Here is a 24,952-nt window from a genome sequence, read left to right on the forward strand (position 1 = left end):
TGTTTTCGTATAACACCCAGTGCTCCATGCAATACGTGCCCTCCTTAATACCCATCACCGGGCTAACCCATCCCCCCATCCCTCTCCCCTCTAAAACCCTCAGTTTGTTTCTCAGAGTCCATAGTCTCACATGGTTCGTCTCCCCCTCCAATTCCGCCCCCGCTTCATTTTTCCCTTCCTTCTCCTAATGTCCTCCATGCTATTCCTTATGTTCCACAAATAAGTGAAACCATATGATGATTGACTTTCTCTGCTTGACTTATTTCACTTAGCATAATCTCCTCCAGTCCCATCCATGTTGATGTAAAAGTTGGGTATTCATCCTTTCTGATGGCTGAGTAATATCCCATTGTATATATGGACCACATCTTCTTTATCCATTCGTCTGTTGAAGGGCATCTCAGCTCTTTCCATAGTTTGGCTATTGCGGACATTGCCGCTATGAACATTGGGGTGCATATGGCCCTTCTTTTCACTACATTTGTGTCTTTGGGGTAAATACCCAGGAGTGCAATTGCTGGGTCATAGGGTAGCTCTATTTTTAATTTTTTGAGGCACCCCCACACTGTTTTCCAACATGTCTGTACCAACTTGCATTCCCACCAACAGTGTAAGAGGGTTCCCCTTTCTCCACATCCTCTCCAACATTTGTTGTTTCTTGCCTTGTCAATTTTTGCCATTCTAACTGGTGTAAGGTGATATCTCAATGTGGTTTTTATTTGAATTTCCCTGATGGCTAATGATGATGAACATTTTTTCATGCGTCTGTTAGCCATTTGTATGTCTTCTTTTGAAAAGTGTCAGTTCATGTCTTCTGCCCATTTTTTGACTTGATTATTTGTCTTTTGGGTGTTGAGTATGAGTTCTTTATAGATCTTGGATATCAGCCCTTTGTCTGTAGTGTCATTTGCAAATATCTTCTCCCATTCTGAGGGTTGCCTCTTTGTTTTGTTGACTGTTTCCTTTGCTGTGCAGAAGCTTTTTATCTTGATGACGTCCCAAAAGTTCATTTTTGCTTTTGTTTCCCTAGCCTTTGGAGAAGTATCTTGAAAGAAGTTGCTGTGGCCGATGTCGAAGAGGTTACTGCCTATGTTCTCCTCTAGGATTTTGATGGATTCCTGTCTCACACTGAGGTCTTTCATCCATTTTGAGTTTATCTTTATGTATGGTGTTAGAGAATGGTCGAGTTTCATTCTTCTGTATATAGCTGTCCAATTTTCCCAGCACCATTGTCTTTTTTCCATTGCCTATTTTTTCCTGCTTTGTCGAAGATTATTTGACCATAGAGTTGAGGGTCCATATCTGGGCTCTCTATTCTGTTCCATTGATCTATATGTCTGTTTTTGTGCCAGTACCATGCTGTCTTGGTGAAGCGGGGGTGGGGGAGGCAGAGGGAGAGGAAGAAGCAGGCTCCCCGCTGAGCAGGGAACTCGATGTGGGGCTCGATCCCAGGACCCTGGGATCATGACCTGAGCCGAAGGCAGACGCGTTTAACCGACTGAGCCACCCAGGCACCCCATCCCCTCTGACTTCTATCTTGAGAGAGAGGGAAATAAGAATTTCAGGACAAAGAGAGAAGAGGGTGAGGCCATGATAAATCAGTGAAGAGTATATTTCGGACAGCTATAACCTGGCAGTAGCATCAAATCACATCATTACTCCGCCTACGTGCAGGACAAGCTCTAAGCCCCCAATTAAGTTATGCTCACATGACAAAAACTTCCTCAACCTCCTGCAATTATATACTACAAAGCAGAAGAAAAGCTCCCAACACCTTGTATCAAACTGTGGACGCCATTAAGAACAGCCCCTAATGCACAGTTGCCTATTACCTGCTTGTGTCCCATTTTCAGTGGCATGGGGACAGAAATGTCTTTTGTACAGCTTCTCTAGGATGACAGACATTAACAGAAATGCATGGATGGATTTACAGCTGGCATGGATCAATTTCTAGTTATTTTACAATTATTGACTAGGGAACTCAAACAGACTTTTGCTACTTGCCAGACAAAAAGCTAACCCCACCCCCTTTACCAATCTTGAGAAAAAGCTGAAGAAACATGAAAACTGATGTATTCTGCAAACAGAACATGCCAAGACAAGATTATATCCAACTCAAAGCTGAGAATCGAGTAACAAATGTAGCTCCAGAATAGAGCTTGAGAAACTTGCAGTCTTGGCAGGTCACTCTTACAGCAGCAACCTTTGTTGCAATTGGAATTGATGGGAGGCTTTTTTACTTCAAGTAAAAGATTTCTGTCAGGGTGAACATATTTTAATCCACCACATGCATTTGTACCATGTCATTTACAAGGACAAAACCTGACTACTTCAAGAGCCTGCTTTTGTTGTGTCACTCCACAGGCCCAGTGTATATGTTCCCAAGGCTCACAGAAAAAAAAAAATTATTTATATATAGATGTGTGTGTGTGTGTGTGCGCGTGCATGTGTACACACACAACACACACACACAGAGGAGAGAGGGGAGGAGAGGGCGGGGGGAGGCAGTATGATAATAGATATGCAGAGCATATGTACAGCTACACATACATCTCGGAAATGGTGATGTACAAGACGGAGAAACATGGTTAAAATATGCTGCATACTGAAGGAGGATGTTATTTAGATCTTGTTCTTTTTGATGCCTTCAGGGGTGGAACTCAGAGAAATGTTTTATAATATACTGAGTTCTTCGAGGAGTCAAAAAAAATTCGAAGCCATCAATACCTTCTCCTGTCACCTGTGCATAACAGGGAACAATGGGAACATTCTAGAGATGCCACAGTCCACGTGCTGCAAATTTAACATAGCAAGGGGAGGTGGGGTTAAGAAAGAAAAATTACGCCACAAACGGACAAGGTAGTGATACAATGCTCATATTAAAAAATGAGCACATGAGAGGGGCACCTGGGTGGCTCAGCTGGTTAAACACCTGCCTTGGGCTCAGGTCATGATCCCAGGTCCTGGGATGGAGCCCCACCTCCAGCTCCCTGCTCAACAGGGAGTCTGCTTCTCCCTCTCCCTCTCCCTCTGCCCCTCCGTGCTGTTCTTGCTCCTCTCTCCCCCTCTCTCTCAAATAAATAAATAAAATCTTTTTCAAAAAATTAGCACACAATTTTTAATGAGTTGAAGAAATAAGTGGGAAATGAATGGAAAATAAAGCAAACACTTAAAAAGATGAATCTTTTTTTGGACTTAGGAGTAGCAAAAGGGTTTAGTCCACTGTAATACAGAAATATATGGCATTTAATAGTCATTCTGTAAAGATATAAAGTAGACCGGGCGCCTGGGTGGCTCAGTTGGTTAAGCCACTGCCTTCGGCTCAGGTCATGATCCTGGACTCCCGGGATCGAGTCCCGCATCGGACTCCCTGCTCGGCGGGGAGTCTGCTTCTCCCTCTGACCCTCCCCCTTCTCATGCTCTCTCTCTATCTCATTCTCTCTCTCAAATAAATAAATAAAATCTTTAAAAAAAAAAAAAAAAAGATATAAAGTAGACCAAGTCTGTCTTTTAATTTGATTGTATTTATATTTTAATTGATATCAATTTAAGTTATTTTGCTAACAAAGGCCTGGGTTTTCATTCTAAGTCAACAAGCACATATTAGCAGAAAGATCCCATCCTCTAACATTCAAGAAAAGGACCCCTCTCATTTTCACCCTTCCAGTACAGTGACTGCTAACACCTTTATACCTGTGCCTGTGACTAAATCACTTCTACTAATCAAAGTAAGTTTTCAATAACAAAAATCCAATTTAACCAAGAAAATAGAGGCTTTCAACTTTTAACTATTTTCCTTTTTTAAAATGGGGTTCTTTTAATAACTAAAGAAAATTAAAATAGATGTGACTCTTGGAATTGGTAACCTATTCATAAAGCAAAATTACTTTATGAAAAGTCAATTTGTAAGTATATAGAACTCTGCATTCTCTTAGAACTCCTGTATTTATATATTTATTCATCAAGGTAACAGACTTGAAAGCAAAGTGCATTAATGACCTTGTCCTCATTTTAAACAGATAGAAACAAAGAGCACAAAGAAAAAAAGCAGTGTGCCTAAAATTACATGAAGGAGTACATAGGGGAGAAGACTGGGGCCGGGGGCGGGCGGGGGGGGGGGGGGGAGTCTATTTCAGATAAAATTGTTCAAAAAATTCTGTAGCAAAATAAGAGTTTACTAATAGTTTTTAACGATACAACTTGGATGCCTGCCACATTTCAAAGACATAGAATCAATACAGATGCTGGTGAAAGCATTTAAGTTGTGTTCATGAAAAGAAAATACCCAAAACAAATGAAACTTCACCCATAATACAGAATATTAATCTATATGTCTGAGTAAAACTCCTCACCTATCATTTTTTGTCCATTCCACTTCTGTCTTCGTAAAACTCTAACAATAACAGCAAGAACTCATAAATTGAAATTAACACAGTATTCGTCTTGATTCTTTTGTTTGCAAATCATGCTTAAAATGTCTTAAGATATGACAACTAAGTGCAATATATGATCCTGGAATCTATCCTATTCCAGGAGGAAAAATTATCATGAACATTATTGGAATCTGGATTAAAGATTAAACTATTCCATCAATGCTAAATTTCCTGATTTTGACAACTATACTTGGTTATGTAAGAAACACATACTAATTTTCAAGTATTAAGGGGCAAATTGGCATGATGTCTGCAACCCATGCTAAATGGTTCAGAGAAGGTGTGTGTGTGCATGTGTGTGTGCACGTGTGTGTGTGTATACACACACGGATAGAATGATAAAAGCATGTGTGCTAGATGAATCTGAGCAAGTTCTTTGTCCTTATAACATTTCTGAAAGCTAAAAATTCAAAATAAAAATTTTAGAAATTAAATTTGAAATTAAAATTTCTTACAGTATCTCAAAAATACCTTTACCATGTGCACCAAAAATAAAGTATACATGCATACACACAAGTATATCATCTAGCCCTGTTTATACACAGGTTTTAAATTTACAATAGACCTACAGTAAAAATTAGTTACTAGCTCCTTCCTATCCTTCTACCATAGCTGTGAAGAAAGAGCTTATTTTTATGAAGTAGACTAATTTTTCTATTACATTAATCTGCTGTCAGTAAGAAATATTCTTGGATGAAATGAAATTGAAAAATACATTAATGGCTACATAACTACATCCCCAATTTGGTTTTTTTTTTAAATTTAAGAAATTTCCAAAATGGTCAGTGACATGTTTTTTAAACTATTCAGAGTTTGACTTTATAAGAAAAACCTGTGGAATATCTTCACTTTAAATTTCTCATAAAATTCAATGAAAACACTAAACAAAATTAACAGAATCACTGCAAGAGTGAAGTGGACATTGTGAATATATTACATTTACTCTTAATAATCTACTGCAGCAAGCCTATCTCTGTATAATATACAGAGATATCCTGAATAAATACAGGATTCTCAACAAGAATCCTGCTAGAGTAACACATCTTTATTATCCAAAGTAGATAAAGAATTGTATCTTCTCTTATCTCCCCCTGCAAATAAAGAGTTTACCTTGCACCTAAAAAAAGGAAAGTTTCTGCTGTTATCTACTGGTGTTCTTCTGAGGGCAAGAAAATGGATAATTGCTACAAACCAGGTCCTTTTGAATGTATATCACCTCTCCCAAAATACAAAAGATCACGACAAACTTTTTTTTTTAATAAGTACACTCAAAAGTGACTTTATAAAAGTATACAGTAACATTTCATTTAACCAGTATCCTGTGCAATGTGGAAATTCACAGGTGAGAAATTTTCTGGAATACTGAAATTTACAACCTGACATGCCAAAATTTTTCCAACTCAAAATAATTTAGAAGGAAACTTTAGTTCTAATATGTATTATTCCATTCCTTGTCCTTAAACAGAGTCTTCTTAATCCCTGCTAGTGTTACAATTATGAATATATTATTTCATTAAGCAATACCACACAAGGCCTGCTAGACTGGCTAGGGCTGCCTGCCTCCATGTTCCTTCTCCATGATTATAGCATGCCCATCCTGCTGTGGCGTTTTTACTTCCTGCGTGTGCTCATCATGCATTACTTTTTGATGCCTTTTTTTATTTATGTCTCCAGTAATTTCTCCTTTGTCCATCTGCCTGCCCTAAAAGTCCCCTTACTCTTTCTAATATAGTTGGTACAAACTACTATACTACAGCTTAAAAACTTAATAACAAAATTTGCTTAACTGTGCCCCAAATAAGATCACACAGGCAATGGGGACCTAATTTGTAGCTCACTCCCTGTGCAACCTTTAAGTTCAGAGTCTCTGAACATTGTTTCATCAGCTGTAACAGGAATGATAGAAGTCCTACCCATTTCAAGCAATTATTAACACCAAAGAAGACACTGGACTTGAAAACTCTTGGTTAAATGAAAAGTGCTAAAAATAAGTATCAACTATTTTTGTTGTGATGCTGGTTATTAACAAAGTTCATGAGGAATATGGCACTACACGAAAACGTTATGTGATTCCTTTTGGGTTTGGAGCTATGGTTCCAGGCGATCAGCTAGCTGTGTTTCTGAGACTCAGACTAAAGAAACTATAAAAGGATTAATGTTTACTGCCTAAGTAGAAAATGTATATAAGTCGGCCTATAATCTCCAATAAAACTTACCCTGTGACACCAACTGGTGTTCTTTCTTATCAAGAGAATATTAAACACAATCTGGAATTAAATTTACAGTCAGTGTTTTAAACAGGCAGAGGATATTTAAACACAAAGTATAGGACTTTGTAGCCATTTGTCATAAAAGATGGAAGAATGGAGAGAAGTTAGCTAGAAAACTCCTCTAAACTTTTAATCTCATCAACAAATTTCTATGACAATGAAGACATCTGATGAGTTTACCACAAGTAATCCTAAATTATTGGTGCTGATCATTCCATTACATTTTTTTGAAAATAGCTTGGTGCTGTCTGAGTAAATCATATTCTGCCTGGGGCTATGTAGCTTACCTCGAATTATTTCAGAATCATCTAAAATGACTCATTTTTCTATTAAAATGATGAATGGGCTAAATGAGGTATGTAATAAATACTGCAGGTTTGTAAACAGATTCCTGCTCTCTAGAGAATGGAGGCCTTACTTCATTTGGTAATTCTGCCCCTCGGTATTTTCAGGAGAAGTCATCCTTAAAATATAGTTAGTAAAGAAAAGAGTGGAGAGAGTCACATTGGAACAAAATGCTGAATGTCTTTCTGGTTAAGGGGATAACCCTAGGCTACATGAAAATAAACCCTCCCACCCCCAGAAGCAGGGCACAGTGTAAAACATTAAGAAATTCAGAAAGAGCATAACTCAGTCCCATTTAGGAATCATAACTAAGCAATAAAACCAGGGATACATAAAAGAAATAAGTATAGATATAGAGCTGTTCAAGAATGTCCAACATTGTGAAAAATTTAATGTCCAAAAAACAAAAATGAAGATCTCATTGTACATGGCATGTCACGTAGTAAACATTACTGTTGTTCAATGTACTGCTGAATTCACGAAGTCACGGGTCCACCCACAAAAGGTTGAAGGCAATTCTTCAAGGCTATATCAAAACTGCCAGTGGTGGGTGAGACTTATCATGAAGACAAACTGAAAAGATGACTGGTGAACAAAAAGGAGCACATGTCCTTACAGTGTCATTCACAACATAATGTGCAAAATTCTTATTTGGGATTTGTAAGGACTAGCAGACTTCATGATACTTACATTAAACTTCTAATTTGTTAAAGGTTAAAACAAACACTGAGGGCCATATTTCTTAGCCTCTTCAGTAGGAGATGAGATTATGATGTCAGTTCAATAAAATTCCAAGGCCCTAATGACAGTTCATTTCAGACCAGGCAGTGAAGCAAATAAGTTAACAATAAATGCCAGGTCATTATAAAGAGACGGAATTATAACCAACCCTTTGCACCTAGTTACCTATGGATTTTTACTCAATGTTCTCCATACCTCACCTTGACACCCATAATGACCCAACTGATGGGACATCAATAAGCTATTTATGGCAGGGCTACCACATAGGACACCACTCAACAAGAGTCGCCCAGTTTGCAAGCAACTTGATGCATTTTTTAAGCACATTTTGAATGGAAATATGACAGCACATTCTAAGCAGAGCTGCTCCTCACAGTGGTCTTTTAATAGAACTAGTCGTTGGTAAGAACATCAATAGCATTATACTCAATTGTGCTATTTCTTCTCTAGTCACTTTGTCAGCAAGGTCACACAGCCTGAGAATACTTTCTTGGAAAAAAAGGAACACAAGCAAATTGCCGTCACCTGTACATTGTGTTCACTGGACAGATTCGTCATCCCTGACGGTGAGATTTAATCTCCATTCCCGGGAGAGCACTCAGCCATCCTCTGCTCCAGGCCCCTCGGTATCTGTCCAGCATGGTATCATGCTTCTCTAAGGCTATTTGATAATGTTGAGACCCCAGGTATTTCTGTAAAGCTGGATGAGAAGGGAGTATGACTATGTACATTTGAGAAATATATGGTTAAGCTTTCAGTATATAAGCCATACTGAACTCTGTCATACCGATCCTATTCTTGCTCTGGGCTCTTAACATAATGGCTACGCTGAGACAAAACATGCTTTTCCTTTTCCACTGCAGGAGCAAACAAACACACCTGAAGCCATCCTCCTTTCCAACGGATATTTCATTAACAATCTCTTCATAGGGCTATGTGCCCTCCTGCTGACAATACTAATACTGCTTTAACACACACAGGAAGGAAGGACCATACATCATAACAAAGAACACAGAGACGACATGGCATCTGAATGCTTTGTCCTGTAAACTATAATGGCCTGCTGAATCCAAACACACAGGAGTGATGCCGTGCACTCTGCTCCCACCAGTCTTGAGGGAAAGAATGAGTCCTGTAGATGGATCCCAGGTCCCACTCTTACCAATAACACTGAGGAAAGTATCTTATACCTACATAGCTTAGATCCCCCAAACATAAAGTAGAAATTCTACATTTAAATAGTCTTCAAAAGCAAAAGCACAAAATCACTAACTTCATTTTTGGCATTAAAAGCAAATTAATACACCAGGCATGTCAAAACATTTGGGGCTTGGTGTCTTTTGCAAGAAAACCAGCACACGGTTTATATAACCAGAGGCAGCACATTAGTAGAGATTATAATCAAAGTGCTAAATTGCACCCAAAAACCTGCAACAGTTTTTTTAAAGTATGCTGAAGTGCCCACTAAAAGACCCCAGAAGGACTGCTGCTCCATTGCAGCTTGACTCACCTGGTTAATTTTAGTGACACTGAAAGCCCCAAGTGATGGGTCTTACTGTTCTTTTATGGAGAATTTTTGAGCAAGAACCACGTTGACCATTTCAAAATGACAACCCCAATTGCATCCTTTGCCCTTGGCCAGAACCTCACTTATATTTGGGCAGCAGTGGTATTCTTATCTACTTCTTTTAATTTAGTCATTTTTCCTCCATACCCCAAATTTCAAAACCTTTCTCTCTTTTACCATGAAATTTCAACTGTCACAGTTTGAAGCACAAACAAAACACAGAACTGAAAAGCACACAGCACAAAATTAATCAATTCTTCTTCTTGATTGCTTCACTGGTGCATTTCAGACAAAAAGGAAACTGGGGATAAAAAGTGACATTTCGGTGAAACAGTCACTTAAATTTTGAAAAACTAAATTTATGCATTTTCACCTACCCTATTTTTTTTAGTTATTTTTTCTAAACACTATGAGGTTTTACAGATTCAAAGAAATAGGATATAAGTAGAAAAAAAGTTCAAGGTAAGAATGACCTTCCCACAAACCCTACATTTGGTAGGAGACACTTGATAGGAGACCCTTCGAGGAAAAGCAACCAGATACAGTACCTCTTTGCATCTCCAGCAACTAACAGCACCTAGCACATACTAGGTGTTTAATAAATTTGCGAAGGAGGGGAATGTGGAAAGGGACCAAAATACATAATGATCTAATGATCTCATTTAAATTCAAACAAAATAATTTGTGCAGTATCTGAGGCCAGAACTGGGAAGATTCTGAAGTCACACTTCACAATATACACTTAACCCAGAATGTTTTTAATTGATTGCTAGTTTTTCTATTTAAAATAAGAGGGTTTCTAATAACAGAAAGCTTGTGGCTACCCTTCACACTTCTTTCAACCATTCAAATCTAAAATCCTAATAATACTATCACCTAAGTATCTCTTACATCTCCTCTTTTCTCTTCATCCCCACTAGCACTGTCCTAATTCAAGTACCACTTGTTCTCTCTTGGATTAATGTGAAGACTGCTAACTTGTCCATTTCCATTCACTTCCTCTTCTATTCTATCCTTCACACTTCACTAGAGTGAGAAATCAAAATGCCCATCTAACCATTTCATTTCTCCCCTTCAAAACCCTTCCATGTATCCAGTCCAGGGTTCTTTGGATTGCACACATAGAACTCATGATCTTAGCCCTGCCAACTTCTTCTGCCTCACCCCTCAACATTCCTTGCCCTGGACTTCTCACTCAGCAATTCCTGGTAGTGTCCCATTGTCCCCGTGCCTCTATGTTTTAACCTGCAATATTGAAGGCTGGACCATCCCTACTCCTCAACCATATGTGCAATTCCTGCTCACACCTCAAGACTCAGCTTGGGCACCACTGCCCTGAGAAATCTTTTCTATTCTTTCCCACTTCCTCTTCCATTTTCAGGGCCTGAATAGATTCAATTCTTCATTTATTCAATCAACAAGTATTAACTAATTCCCCTTTGCTAGGAACTGGTATATACTGGGTACTCAAATACGTGTTGAACAAACAAATGCACATATAACAATGAGTTAAAAGAAAGTCCCTGTTTTCCCAAAAGTGAGAATTCTCACAAGAATATAAGTGCCATGGCTCTATAACAGAGTTAGCCCTTCTCAACATTATTTTTAAATATATCAGTCTCCCACATTATACTGTGAATTTCTTTCCTTCTTTCTTTCTTTATTTGAGAGAGAGAGAGAGAGCAGGGGGAGGGGCGGAGTAAGAGGAAGAGAGAGAATCTCAAGCAGACTCCACAGTGAGCACAGAGCCCAAAGCAGAGCTCGATCTCAGGACCCTGAGATCATGACCCAAGCTGAAACCAAGAGTCGGGGGCTTAACTGACTGAATTTCTTAAGGACAGAAGTTTGTCTTATTTATTTATATATCCTTGGTATCCAGCCCAGTGTTTCCCATACAGTAAGCACTCACTAAAACATTGTCCAATGGGTGAAGGAAACTATTTCACAATAAAATGTATAAATATTTAAATATTTCCTTAAGTAAATGCAGGTTCTTTTAAAGTTGAGGTTAAAAAAGAAAAAAGAGGGACGCCTGGGTGGCTCAGTCAGTTAAGCATCTGCCTTCGGCTCAGGTCATGATCCCAGGGTCCTGGGATCAAGTTCCGCATTGGGCTCCTTGCCCAGCAGGGAGCCTGCTTCTCTCTCTGCCTGCTGCTCCCCCTGGTTGGGCTCTCTCTCGCATGCTCTGACAAATAAATAAAATATTTTAAAAAGTTTAAAAAAAGGAAAAAGAAAATACAACAGTTCTGTGGTGACAACAAAAAATGACTAATGTCAAATCAGCAAAATTTAATTAAGACAAAAGAAGAGTATATCAAAATTTTAATCAGCATTTTAAAAAGAAATCAAATGCAACTGCAAAGTTAAAAAAGACACAACTCCCAACTCTTTAATTTTTTTTAAATCAATGACACAGCAAATGTTAGATTTATATGTACGAGATCTTAAGGATTCACAGAATGTCAAGTTGCACGAACTTTATAGGTTGCCTGGTGCTGTCCTTTTATGTAATCTTCATTCCTATGGAGGTGCTTTCCTGTTCCTAGGAAGCATTCCTTTAATGTGAATTCCATTTAGCATTTCCGTGTAGGTAAGATTATCAGTGAATTGCCTCTCTGGGACTTCTGGGCAAAATCAGCGGGCTAAAATTATCATTCCAGTGAGTGAGAAGTAGGGTGAGGGGCTGCTTTGGTCTTCTCAAATCTAGAGCAGCACTTACAGCTTCTCCAGCTAAAGCAATTCTTCCTGAGGGGAAGTCCGAACTGATTCTATTTTGAAACTTCAGCAACAGGACTCCCGTGACTTTGCCCTTCAAAGAGCCTCTGTAAAGCTAGCTGCTACAACTGTGGGACGAGAAGCCTGGACTCCCAGGCACGGAGAAAGCAATCTAAATGTCAACTGTCAGTGGGCGGAGGAAAATGGGGACTGGGGAGGACTTAGTTTTATTTCACAATACCAATATCACATCAGTTTTGTTTCTTTTTTCCTAGTTCTCCTGAAAGGGAGCTTTCCAATTCCTTCCAACGTGTGAACCCCAACCTCTACTTTCTTACAGGCTGCGACATTTGGGTTCTAAACAAAGAGGAACAAATCAATGTCTGACCATCACTCAAACAGTCCCACATATTAGGGTTAAGAATGGCAGCAGTGAGGGCCCAGCCTCACAGCAGAAACATGCTGACGTTCTCAGGGTGACTCTCACATGAATCATGGGTTCTGGGGATGCCCGCTTCCCCAGCTTAGGATCAAGGGGCTGAGGGACAACATTAGACTTAAATCACAGTCCACACCGCATGTTTTATAAGGTGGGAGGATGTGGAATCTGGAAACCTGGACTGTACATGTAAGGGGGAAGAGAAAGAATGAACGTTTATACCCTCTAAATATTACACGTGCAGGAATGCTTATTTCCTTAGAATTTTTTCTAATCTTTAATTATGGCAAAATACACAAACCAGAAAATTTGCCATCTTAACCATTTAGAAGTGAAAAGTTCAGAAAAAGTACATTAACACTGTTATACAACCAATCTCCAGAACTGTTTTCATCTTGCAAAACTGAAACTCCAAACCCATTAAGAAGTGCTCCATTTCTCCCTCCCCACAGCCCAGGGCAACCACCCTTCCGCGTTCTGTCTCTATAGATCTGACTACTCTAGATACTTCATCTAAGTGGAATCTTACAGTATGTCTTTTTGTGACTAGATTATTTCACCTACCACAATGTCTTCAAGGTTCATCTACGTGGTAGCATGTGTCAGAATTTCCTTCTTTTTTAAGGCTGAATAACGTTCCATTGTAAGTATATAGCGCATTTTGCTTATGCATTCATCTGCTGATAAACACTTGGGTTGCTTCCACCTTTTGGCTATTGTGAATTATGCTGCTATGAACATGGGCATACAAATATCTCTTTGAGACTCTGCTTTCAAATCTTTTGGATAAATATCCAGAAGTGGGATGGCTGAATCACATGGTAATTCTATTTGTAGTTTTTTTGAGAAACCACCATAATGGTTTCCATAGTGGCTGTGCCATTTTATATTCCCACCAACTACATCCTTGCCAATACTTGTTATTGTCTATTTTTCTGATAGTAGCCATACTAATGATTATGAGGTGGTTCCTTAGTAATTTTTATATTTTCTATACTATCCCTGTATTATCTCATTTGGAGAAAATTCAGTGAAATACATTCAATCATTAAAAGTGATCATGCAAACATATTTATTAATAGAAAAAGATCTTTACCCTATAGTCTAATTTTCTTTTAATATGCAAGTTATTGTAAGAGTTACATGAGACTATGTATACTATCACCTGTTTGGGGAAATACATATAAACATATTAATATAAATGTTTTATACAGACTTAGTGGAATGTGGAAAGGAATATAAAAATAATAAACCAGAATGTTAACAGTAATTATCTCCGGATAGTGGTAACTTAAGTGATCTTAGTATTTTTTCTATTTACTTTCTGAGTTTTACCCAATGAATATGCATGCCTTCTATAATGAATAATAACAATACAGGGGGTTAACCTTGTAAGTAAGTTGGGAATCATCAGGTACCTAAATTACTGTGGGCAGCCATGGTGCTTTGGCCATGAACTACCACTCAAATGTCTAAGAACACTCAAGCCAAAACAGATCAACTATAATCCTATTGTATAAATTCTACTTTTATTCCCTAAGTGCTACGAGGGCTCTATTTGGCTAATATGATAGGGACTAAAATCTGGAAGATACTGTAATTTGCCATCTATATCCTATAGTCCCAGAATCAAGAAAGAAGAGACCTTCAAAACAGCCCGTCTCTGGACATTTCTTTCTTGATCCATCACTTTTGTTCTGGCTTCACTGTCCACCCATTCAGCTGGACCCTGGATTAGTCTTTGGAGAAATGGATTCACTACACACAGGCTTCCTTTTATTTTCTCTAATGGCACATGACCTCTCCAAGAAAGGACCAAGGGAAAAAACTACGAGAGAATATAAATTGACCCTTTTCTTATCAATTTTTAAACAATTCTCAATTGCCTGCTGAGCTAGGGACATCACCCTCAGTCCTCCATTCAAAGTTCTCCATTACATAGTCTCATTTTACCTCTCCACTGAGTTCCCAACTAAACTCCAATGAACACTAACGGTTCTGAGAAGTTACACGTGGGTTTCTAGAAGGCTGAAGTAGGAGGTAAGCAGTCAGGACCCCAGGCTTCAACCAGAGCAGCCCCACTTTTACCTAACAATGGAAAATCGTTTGAGAAGTTATGATGCACAAAGAAGACAGAACCTTATTCAGCCATTAAAAACTACATTTCAGAAGAATATTCACTGATATAAGAAAATGTTCATGGGGCGCCTGGGTGGCTCAGTCGTTAAGCGTCTGCCTTCGGCTCAGGTCATGATCCCAGGGTCCTGGGATCGAGTCCCACATCAGGCTCCCTGCTCCGCAGGAAGCCTGCTTCTCTCTCTCCCACTCCCCCACTTGTGTTCCTGCTCTCGCTATCTCTCTCTCTGTCAAATGAATAAATAAAATCTTTAAAAAAAAAAAAAAAAGAAAATGTTCACGATGTTAAATGCTATATGCAGTATTGTCCAAATTCTTATATATTCTTACATATACAAATTCTTATATATTCTAAGTATGTAACAGACCTAGGAATAAACATTTCAAGAGGAAACACATCCCAATGTAAATCATGGTTATGTAAGAATGACAGATCTGTGGGTGCCTTTTAAATTTTCTCCCTTCTATTAATAATCATTTTTAAACATGTTTATGTAATCTTTGCTTTTAACATTTTTTTAAATAGCTCTTTTAAAAAAAAGGATTCCCTTTCTTTAAAAAGATTGTTCCTGAAAGCCTTTGCTCTGCATTTTTCCCTTTCTAAAGCACAGAAAGTGATTGATCAAACCTTACTCACCTTTGCCAGAGACTTCCCAGACTAACATCTGGTGGTTGCATGCAGAGAGAGAAACAGGATAGGCTGCCTGCCCCAGAGGTTTCAAATACAATGAAATCAAAATCAAGGGGGGCGGGGAGAGCAAACAAGCAATATCCCTTCAGGCAAATGCACATGCCACTGTCTCCCCGTTGATCTTTACTAATAATTCTCAAGTTACCTGCCTTAAAAAGTCCTTCACAGTTAATATCAGCAAACTGTCAACAACTTGTAAAAGGCAAAAACCAAGAAAATCTAAGCAAAGAGAAAGAACATGCGTTTTGTCAATACTAAAAGCTGGCAAGGAGTGCTTAGCTTTTCCCAAACATCAGAGATCTCCTTGTAGACAAGACATTTCTACTAAATCTTTAATGCTCACCAGGTGCTTTGCCTTGGCTCGTTCTTCTTCACTTGATATCCTCTCTCGAAGAATAGCTCTGGTTAACTGCTCATTAGCAAAAGCCCTCTCTCGGTCCAGTTCTTTGCCTTGCTTTAGTCTAAAAAGACAAGAAAGGACTAACTTAGAAAAAATTATTTTATTGATTATTATTTAATGAAAAACATAAATAAGAAGAGAAATGGCCAAAATCACCTTGACCTATAATTTATTAAAAGCGGGTATGTTTTCTAGTAAGTCCCCATGCAACCTCTACCCAAGCATTTAAAATAGCAGAATTCAAATCCCTGAAAAGTTATTGTTAGGACTGCTAAACTAGTTTTGCAAAGTTCTTCTTATGTAAAACTGAAATGTGCCCACCTAAAAATTCCATCCCTGGTGCCTCTGCTTGTCCTCTGGCGATACAAGCAGTAAGTCTAATTAACAAGCCATCTACAAGACAAATATTTGAAAGTAACCATCATCTTCCCCTCAACGCTGACTCATTCAACTGTTTGTTGCATACACACCAGCTGTTGGGCGAGGCACTGACGATACAAGTGCTGAACAAGAAGGACGGGTCCCTGTCCTCATGGATCTTATATTACAGCAAGGAACTAAAAACATAATTAAGATGTCTTCCCTCCAGATGAATTACTCCCATTTTCCAGCAATCCTCATATGCAAAAATGGCCAGACCTTTGAACAGCAGGGATCCTCACTTCTGGAATGACTCCAATTTGTCCCTTAGCCCCAGACCAAATGTAACACTGTGGACATAGTCTAGCAAAACAAGACAGCGGAACTTCACCTCCAAGATCTGTACACAATACTAATTCTTTTAATGAAGCATCCGACAGCACTGGGTTTATCAGTAACCTCATCACACAATTACATCATATTAAGTTACAATCCACTAAAACCCCTCACTGTGCATGAAAAAGATAAATTACTTTGGCACCGATCTTCACCATAATGCCTGGCACATAAAGGCATTCAGTAATCACTGAATGAGAGTACATTTTAGTCTAATCTTATGGACAAAGATTTTTCTGATTGCCTTTTCATCTCTTGAGAGAATAACCCCTCTATACCATATCCCCAAAGGTACAAGCGATGCTTTAAAAAGAAAAGGTAAAATTGCTATGTTGGTATAAGTGAAATTCTGAGTGAAATCTACTTTGTAAGTGGGAATGATGAGCACCAAATTGAATTCAATACTAGTCTATCAAATTTTAGTTTTAAAAAGATTCTTGAAAAGAACTAAAGAAAATAAAAACTTGTTACTATTTTTAAATTGCCACATCATCCAGATACTCTGAAATTCTCAGAAATCAATTACAACCAAATTTCATTATAATCAATTATAATTAAAAATATAATCAGAGGAGTGCCTAGGTGGCTCAGTCCGTTGAGCATCTGACTCTCAGGTCATAATCTCATGGGTCCTAGGATCAAGTCCTGAGTTGGGATCCCTGGTCAGAGGGGGTCTGCTTCAAGATTCTCCCCCTCTGCCCCTCCCTGCATTCTCTCTCTCTCAAAAAAATAAATCTTTATATATATATATATATATATATAAAATCAGAAATTACCTTGTGAAATATATTCCTAAAAAACTGAACCTGTGTTTTTATGTCTTGAATAAAGATGAATAACAGAAAAATATTAAAACCTACACTTTGAAATTCTCTAATGCAAAAGTAACCTCTAGAAGCTTTTCCTTAAGCAGTAAGTATAATTACACTTACACAAACCAAATTTCTCCATATTATTTCACAGTAAGTTCAGCAGCATCAATGCTATCAATACAGTAACTCAGTGGACATGCATAATCATAAAAGAACACTGATAATTAGAAGTCTCGTCATTTCTGCAGAGCAGCAGTTCTAAAAGTATACATAAATCAGCAGCAGCGTCCGTGGGAACCTGTTAGAAATGCAAACACTCGGACACCACCCAGTCTACTGAATTAGAAACTGTGGGGGTAGTGCCCCACAAACTGCCTTTTAATAAGCCCTCCAGGTGATGCGAATGCATACTAAAATGAGAGCCACAGCCCTCAATTAGCAAAATATACTTCTCCCCACGTAAATCCTGGAGATCTATAAAAGGAGAGTAACAACAAAAATGAAGTGGTCCACATAAGGATAGTGTGCTGGTAACTGCTGAGGTTACTATATCAGATTACAAAACGGTGCAGTTAAAGCATTTTACTAGCATATCACCTGCAAGTAAAAGGTATTACCTAGGTTACAAGTCAGGTGGAAACTAAAATAAAATAATAAAAATTACTATCATGCATAGATCACCTACTATATGCCAAGCACTGTGCTGGGGACTTTACATACAGACATACAACTATTACAAAAATCACATTATTAGTTCATCAACATAAAATGAATGCTATACAACTAGATTTTCTCATATCTACCACATGTGGTATATCATATTTTAAAGTATTGTTTATCTAATAATAACTACTTATTTTTTCTAATTTAGTTTACTTGCATATGATATCAATTTTAATTACAAATGGAGTTAAAAGGGGCTCAACTTTAGAAGTTTTGGCAAGTTAATGAAAAAGAAGCAAAAACTTGAGCACAAAAACCTTCAGTGTTATAATAAAAATAAAAATTATCAGTTTGTAATAGCTGGTACAGATGCACAAACTTTGGAGTTGGGAGTCCTGGGTCCAAATCAAGGTTCTAGCACATACCAGCTGAGTCAATACTTGAGTTAATCTCCCTGGGCCTTGCTATTCTGAGTAAAATGAACCAGTATAATACCTACCTTACAGGGTTCTATATACACAAAGCACTTAGCATAAAGCACTCAACACTGTTAGATGAAGTAGTAGTAATAACAACAGTACCCACTATGGGGTCAGGAATACAGAAAAAGCGGTAGTTTTCTGAAAAGAAGAAGAAAATCTCCAAGTTCACTAAATACACCATGACTATATATGTTTTGTCTTCTCCATCTTTTTTTCCAAGTTTTCACCAATAAGAAGCTCTACTTTATTTTTATTATCTTCATGGACTTCCAAAATCAAAAACTGACAATGACCTGCAGACCTATCCCTTCATATGCTCCTTCGTTTCTTTCCCATTTGCCTAAATATATATATATATACACACACACATATATATCCTTACATATATATGTGCGTGTGTGTGTATACATATGTGGTAGGTAATAAATTCTTATTACCTATCAGCAACCTAGCTGTGCAATCTAACAAACCTGTTTTCTCAGCTTTAAAATATGATGGTTGAACCATGTAATTTTAAAGTCCCTTGCAGGTAAAAGTTTTACAAACAACATACATTAAATACTTTATTCTCGGGGCGCCTGGGTGGCTCAGTTGGTTAAGCGACTGCCTTCAGCTCAGGTCATGATCCTGGAGTCCCTGGATCGAGTCCCGCATCGGGCTCCCTGCTTGGCAGGGAGCCTGCTTCTCCCTCTGACCCTCCCCCCTCTCATGTGCTCTCTCTCTCTCATTCTGTCTCAAATAAATAAATTAAATCTTAAAAAAAAAAAAAAAAAAAAAAATACTTTATTCTCCATCCCATAAAAACTCTTGAGAAAGTTGGTGGCAGAAGATAAATGAAACAAATCTATCTCCAAATTTTATCATTTTCACTCAGTGGGCATTTACATTTCCAGTCTCATCCTTGGACTTTCCCACTACTTGATAAAAACTATGAACTAGGTAAGAACAAAGGGGATCCACAAATTCATTCAAGATATAATTACGGGGTGCCAGACATTATTCTGATTACTGAAAACAAAATGGTGAGCACAAGAGACACAGTCCCTATCCTCATGAAGCTTAAACTCTGATGCACTTTTTTTTTTTTTTTTTAAGTAAGTGACGTTGCTCTGAAACTAGATGGATGGGAGCCAGTATCTGAATTGAAATCTAAAGGATATTAACTGAGCAACCTAGGGAAGGAGAACGTGTTTTAGGGCAGACATCAGTGGGCTCCAGAGGTACCGAGAAAGGCTTTTCTTTAGAGCTCTGTGTGTGCCTGTTTCAGACACCAAAGGCTGAGACACCTAGAGTCACTGAGGGAACACTGTTAACACACATATACACACACAAACACACACACACAATTATCAGTAAAAATTAGGGCAAGGCTTGGAAGGGTTCCTGAAGCTTAAAACTGCCTTCGCTATTTTAGGAAAAAAAATTTTAGAAGTTGTGCTTCCTTTCATATTATTCTGGAGGGCAGAGTTTCAGATAGATGGTAGCACTAAATGAAGTTTCCTTTTTACTTCAGAAGTAAAAACAACAGATGAAAAATTTCTAAACTGTTGTATTCCTAATTTACCCAAATCTCTCCTCCACAAAATTCATTTACAGCAATTCATTTCTTCTAATTAAGTTTCCTCTTTCACTGATCCATTTAGATCACTTTCCAAATGCTTTGCAAAGAAAAACTGCTCCCAATTCTCAGAATTCTCAGAAGCTCCCAATTCTTTTCAGAGCTTTCTCTCCAGGGCCCATGCTTTGATTATTCCATCGAGCTATTCTACTCAATGGCCATCTATGAAAGGTAGATGGCTGTAAGATCATCTCATTTTTCTCTTACTTTGAGCCAAATGAGATGACCCAGCTTTCTGGGCCTGAGTGCTACTGGCCCAATGGTGGAGCCACATATCAGAGCTGGGTTGTTTTGTAAACACTCCGCAAGGTAAGCAAGTGAAGTGCTCATTGACAATAGAAGGCAGCACTTTACTTCTTTGAAGGTCCCTTTTAGGTGAAAAGGAGGCATGAGATAAAACGGGTCTTTAATTAATAACTAGGGTTTCCAAAGCTTTAAGAATTATCTCGAAATAAAACTAAACAAACCAAGTATCTTGGAGAATACATTCCCTTTTTTATTTATTGGCATCCCCCACTTATTATTTCAGATCTCCTGGTCTAATATTATTCTACATTAAGCCCCTGATTTAAGTTTCATTTAAATCTCCTTCTTTTAAATACATATCTCTCCTCATTTAAATTCTCTAGAGTTTTAAGCAAAGAAGTAGGAGTTTAGTGTAAACTTTTCTTATTTGCATTAAGTAATTGGATAGCTTGCCTAAGCTTAATGAAACAAATACCAGGCAGCTCTGCCCTTATACCTCAAGCCCTAGCAACTTAGCTGTTTTTCTCAGTATATTCTCAATCAGGTGAGAGATTTAAGATACACCAGCAAAATGAATTTCTAAAAACCAGCCAAATCTCCTATAATGAATATTATTACAACATGTCCTTTTAAATGGGAAAAAAAAAAAAACCTCATATACATTCAGCTTTCATAGATATCTAAAATCCAGTCCTACATGTTTCCGTTTCTGTATAAAAACCAGCCAGTATTATTTTATTCCAAAGAACCTAAAGATTTCAAGAAAGTGGGAAGGGCGTTTTAAAGATAGCTTTAGCTATGCATTTTTTATGTAGTCAACCTCATTATCCTCCATGAAGGAGGCATTACTATCCCCCCTCTTTCACTGGAGAAAGACTGAGATGTGCAAAAGCACATGGGAGACATAAAATGACCTGATCTGATTTCCAAAGCTCTGCTTCTTAAACCTCCTAAAGAGTGAACCCCTCTAACAGGAATTAGATCCCGTTACATCACTCACCTTTGTGGTCATATAAGGATAGTCTGTAAATCTGATATTATTCGTAATTATTTTTTTTAAAGCTCATTTTTTATTTGTTTCCACTATATCAAGTCAGAGTTTGCCAAAGTCAAAATTATTACCAGCCCTTTCCCAAAAGTGGTTTGGCTTTCAGGTGCCCTGTTTCTCTGAACCTGGACACTGCTCAAGTAGCTATTCACAAACACTCAGATTTATCTTCATATAGGTTGACACGTAAGTAATTCTATACAATTCTAGCTTAGAAAATTACTTTATAATTTAATGTATAAAGCCATTATATTACTGAGGAAAGATGACAAGAACCTCAGATAATGGGTGAGAATGGGAAATGAAGATTGTTAGAGATAAAGTGACTTGATGAAATGATTTATTTACAACTGAATTGTGACCGTTTTACACAGACAATATCTGCAAATTATTGCAATGCACTTAGAAAGACTGTTTCAAACACTGGAAGAGAAAAATGAGTGACTACAACCTCAAAGGTCAATTCTAATGCTAATGATGAATTTTATTTTAATGCATCATACTTTGTCAGAACATGCTGAACCAGCATTCAAAATACTGTTTACTATTCATTTTTTAAACAGAAAAGCTGAGCTGGGTAATTCAACAAACTAATTATTAGACTATTAAAAATAATGATGGAACAAGTATACAACTTTTTATTAGTAAGACTTTATAAAAATAAAAGTACACAGCAAGCTTAATACTTCTCTCCTCAAATTATTTCAAATACTGGAAGGAATGTTTGTGCATTGAAGTTCCAAAATACACACATAAAGATGAAGGTACATTAATATAGCCACATTACAGTCATGTATAATAGCTATGTGTTATATGTAACATTTATATGTATCTATATGTAATATCTCTATGTACAAGAGATAAAGAGTCAGTATTTAATAATGCTGACCTTTGGGCCAGGCACAGGTCTAGGTGCTTGTCAGGTGTAACTCACAACAATCCTATGGAATCGACTATTATATTTTGTATTAGGAAATGGAGACAGAGAGAAGTTATGTAAAACCAAAGCATATGTAAGTGAAATCGTGCCTGGCTCTTGGCAGGCATTCAATAAATATTTTTGAAAGAATGAATACAGAGTATGAGCGTAGTTTAATATTACAGAACATAGGTATTCTTTATATAATGGTAATTTAGCAATAAATGGCACTGTCTTGGAAAATTGAAGGACTGCAATCTAGAAAACCATATAGTAAATCAGTATTATTTAACCAGCATTATGACCCGGCTCTGAATATAACTGAGAGGACATATATTTTTGTCATCTATATTTCTACATAAATATCATTTAAAATGACATTTAGAATTTAACAATCAAGGTTTCCTTCCTTTGCACAAAAACATTTTTTAAAAAGTGATTTTAGCTTACATTAAAATTTAGTCATAGTCTGGACATTTTCCTGCATAGCTTCAAAATGATGCTGGAGGGAAAACTCAGCCCATAACTGGAAGCCCACAACTTTTATTGGGGATTACCCATAGCCATAATCCTAACCGGTTTTCATCCGCCCACCTCCCACCCCCAGATGATTGCCTCCCATCCCATATCACATATTATTTCGTACCTAGAATCCCTATTTCAATTCTCACTTAGGGAAAAAGTTCTACCTGTCCTAGTTTTCTGATACCATTTTCTTACCAAATACATTCTCCTACTGCAGTGGAAAATACATTTATATTTGAAAAGAATTCTGATTTTTTTTTTTTTTTTTTAGGAATTCTGATTTTATTCTCAAGTTATTGTCACCATATCCATGGTTCATGCACCTCCCTGTCCCTTGGAAATTCACAATTAAACTCCCTAGGAGGAACTTACAGGACACCCTGAAGCACCTCTGCCTTCCCTCTCCTAGAAGGACCTAAAGCCACTTCTTTATCTAGCTTAAGCTGAATATGTAGAGGCATCTTAAACCAAAATAATCAACTTCTTATTTTAAAGAATACATCAATAATCACAATATTCAAAATACAACTGGACAATGGTCAGAGTAGGGAGGTAGAGACACCATTAAATTGTGGGTATCAGTAAGGCTTGAAAACCAACTGTTTGATAGAAGGAGGAGGAGGAAATGACCTTGCATGACCTGTTACAAGTCTAGAAAGTATCTATAGCTCTGTTACTTGTTTAGAAAGTTGTTACTTGTCTAGAAACGTACACCCCGCCCCCCCAACATTCCTTTTGAGGGTACTGCAGGTGTTTATGTACTAAGATGCTAGAGGAGGACAACCACAGAGTCGGCTGAGGGGAAGGGGATGAGGAGACAAATGCAGGCATCGCTAGAGCAAATCCCTCTCATCAGCCCATATGGGACACAGCTTGAGCCGGGGACATGTGACAATGTGAGCTGCCTTCCTCCTGAAGACCTCCCTGGTTCAGTGACCTAAGATACAGGGGGAGGCTCTTGTAAAGAGGGCTCAGCTATGAAAAACTGACAGCATCTCCCTATCCTTAAGAATACGAAACAGGCATCAAGTCTTTTACACTGATTTTTGCATTTATGCTTCTTCTTCATAAAAGCACACCTTACTAGGACACACATTTTTGAAATTATGTCCTTGTCAGGTTGGTAAGTCTGGGGAAACTTTTGGCCAGAGAGACATTACCATTCTCCATTCTAAGACTTGCAGAGGAAAAAGAATCAATACTTGTTTTCTATTTCAAAGAACTTTCAAGCTTGAACCAAACTACAACCTCTCACCCTCCACCGGCATTATGCTTCTGCAATGTACAGATACACACACCGCCAACTCAATGCACCTCTTTTATGGGAGATGCTTTAATGTTAGAGCTTAGCGGATGCCTCCGTCAAGCCCAGAGTAAATATTTTTAAGGAAAGAATGATTACACAAAGTCCTTTATTTTTCTATTTCAAATCAAGTAGTCTTTGAATTTCGAACTGGTTTTGATTCATATACCAAGCTGCTAATTTGATTGACACATAAAGGTTAATGAGTGTTGTTTTTGTAAGCTGTGCTTGTTATCATTATATAATCGTGTTTCTTTATTCTGGTTAGTCCTTATAATCCTTAATTGTACCTTTTCTCATATTTTGTTTGTTTGGTATAGTTTTGCCAACCCATTAACTTTTAACAACCTTCATTTATTAAGGTTAAAACAGATTACTTTAAGTGTCCGTCATATACTACATAGCTCCTGGGTGGGTGGGTGTGTCTGTGTGTTAACATAATCTGGCAGCCTTGATGTTTAAATGGACAATGTGGCCAGCCACAATTATTAAGAGTATAATAACTAATACACTTACCTTTATTTCTTCCATTTTATATTATGTTTACTATTAATTTTACTTTGTTATCTTTTCCCCCCCTTCCTTATTTTCCCAGTTATATCAAGTTAATATATATTCTCTTCCCCTCTCAAAAAGATCTACAATGTATTTTTCTATGCCATTAGTGGTCATTCATTTCCCCTAAGAGACACATATTCCCCCTGCTATTGTTTAAAAACACAATTCCTACTATTTTCTCAACCATTACTCTATGCAAATTCAGTAAGATGAAATCATTTGAATACACTGACTTTTCCCCACAACCCAACTCTTAGCTAAGAGTTCGGTGCTATCAAATTAACA

The 24,952-nt window shown here is 37.7% G+C and overlaps 1 protein-coding gene across 4 annotated transcripts in view; it reads right to left on the reverse strand.

Moving 5' to 3' along the window:
• CHCHD3 (coiled-coil-helix-coiled-coil-helix domain containing 3) overlaps nt 1-24,952 on the reverse strand; it is a 271,596-nt gene that overhangs the window by 156,156 nt on the left and 90,488 nt on the right. For all 4 annotated transcript variants that reach the window (XM_036091684.2, XM_036091683.2, XM_036091682.2 and 1 more), the window contains exon 4: nt 15,681-15,798. In XM_036091684.2, coding sequence (XP_035947577.1) covers nt 15,681-15,798 — 118 coding nt within the window. The remainder of the gene's footprint in view (nt 1-15,680; nt 15,799-24,952) is intronic.

This window comes from Halichoerus grypus, chromosome 12 (assembly GCF_964656455.1).
Source record: "Halichoerus grypus chromosome 12, mHalGry1.hap1.1, whole genome shotgun sequence".
NCBI classification, from domain to species: Eukaryota; Metazoa; Chordata; class Mammalia; order Carnivora; family Phocidae; genus Halichoerus; species Halichoerus grypus.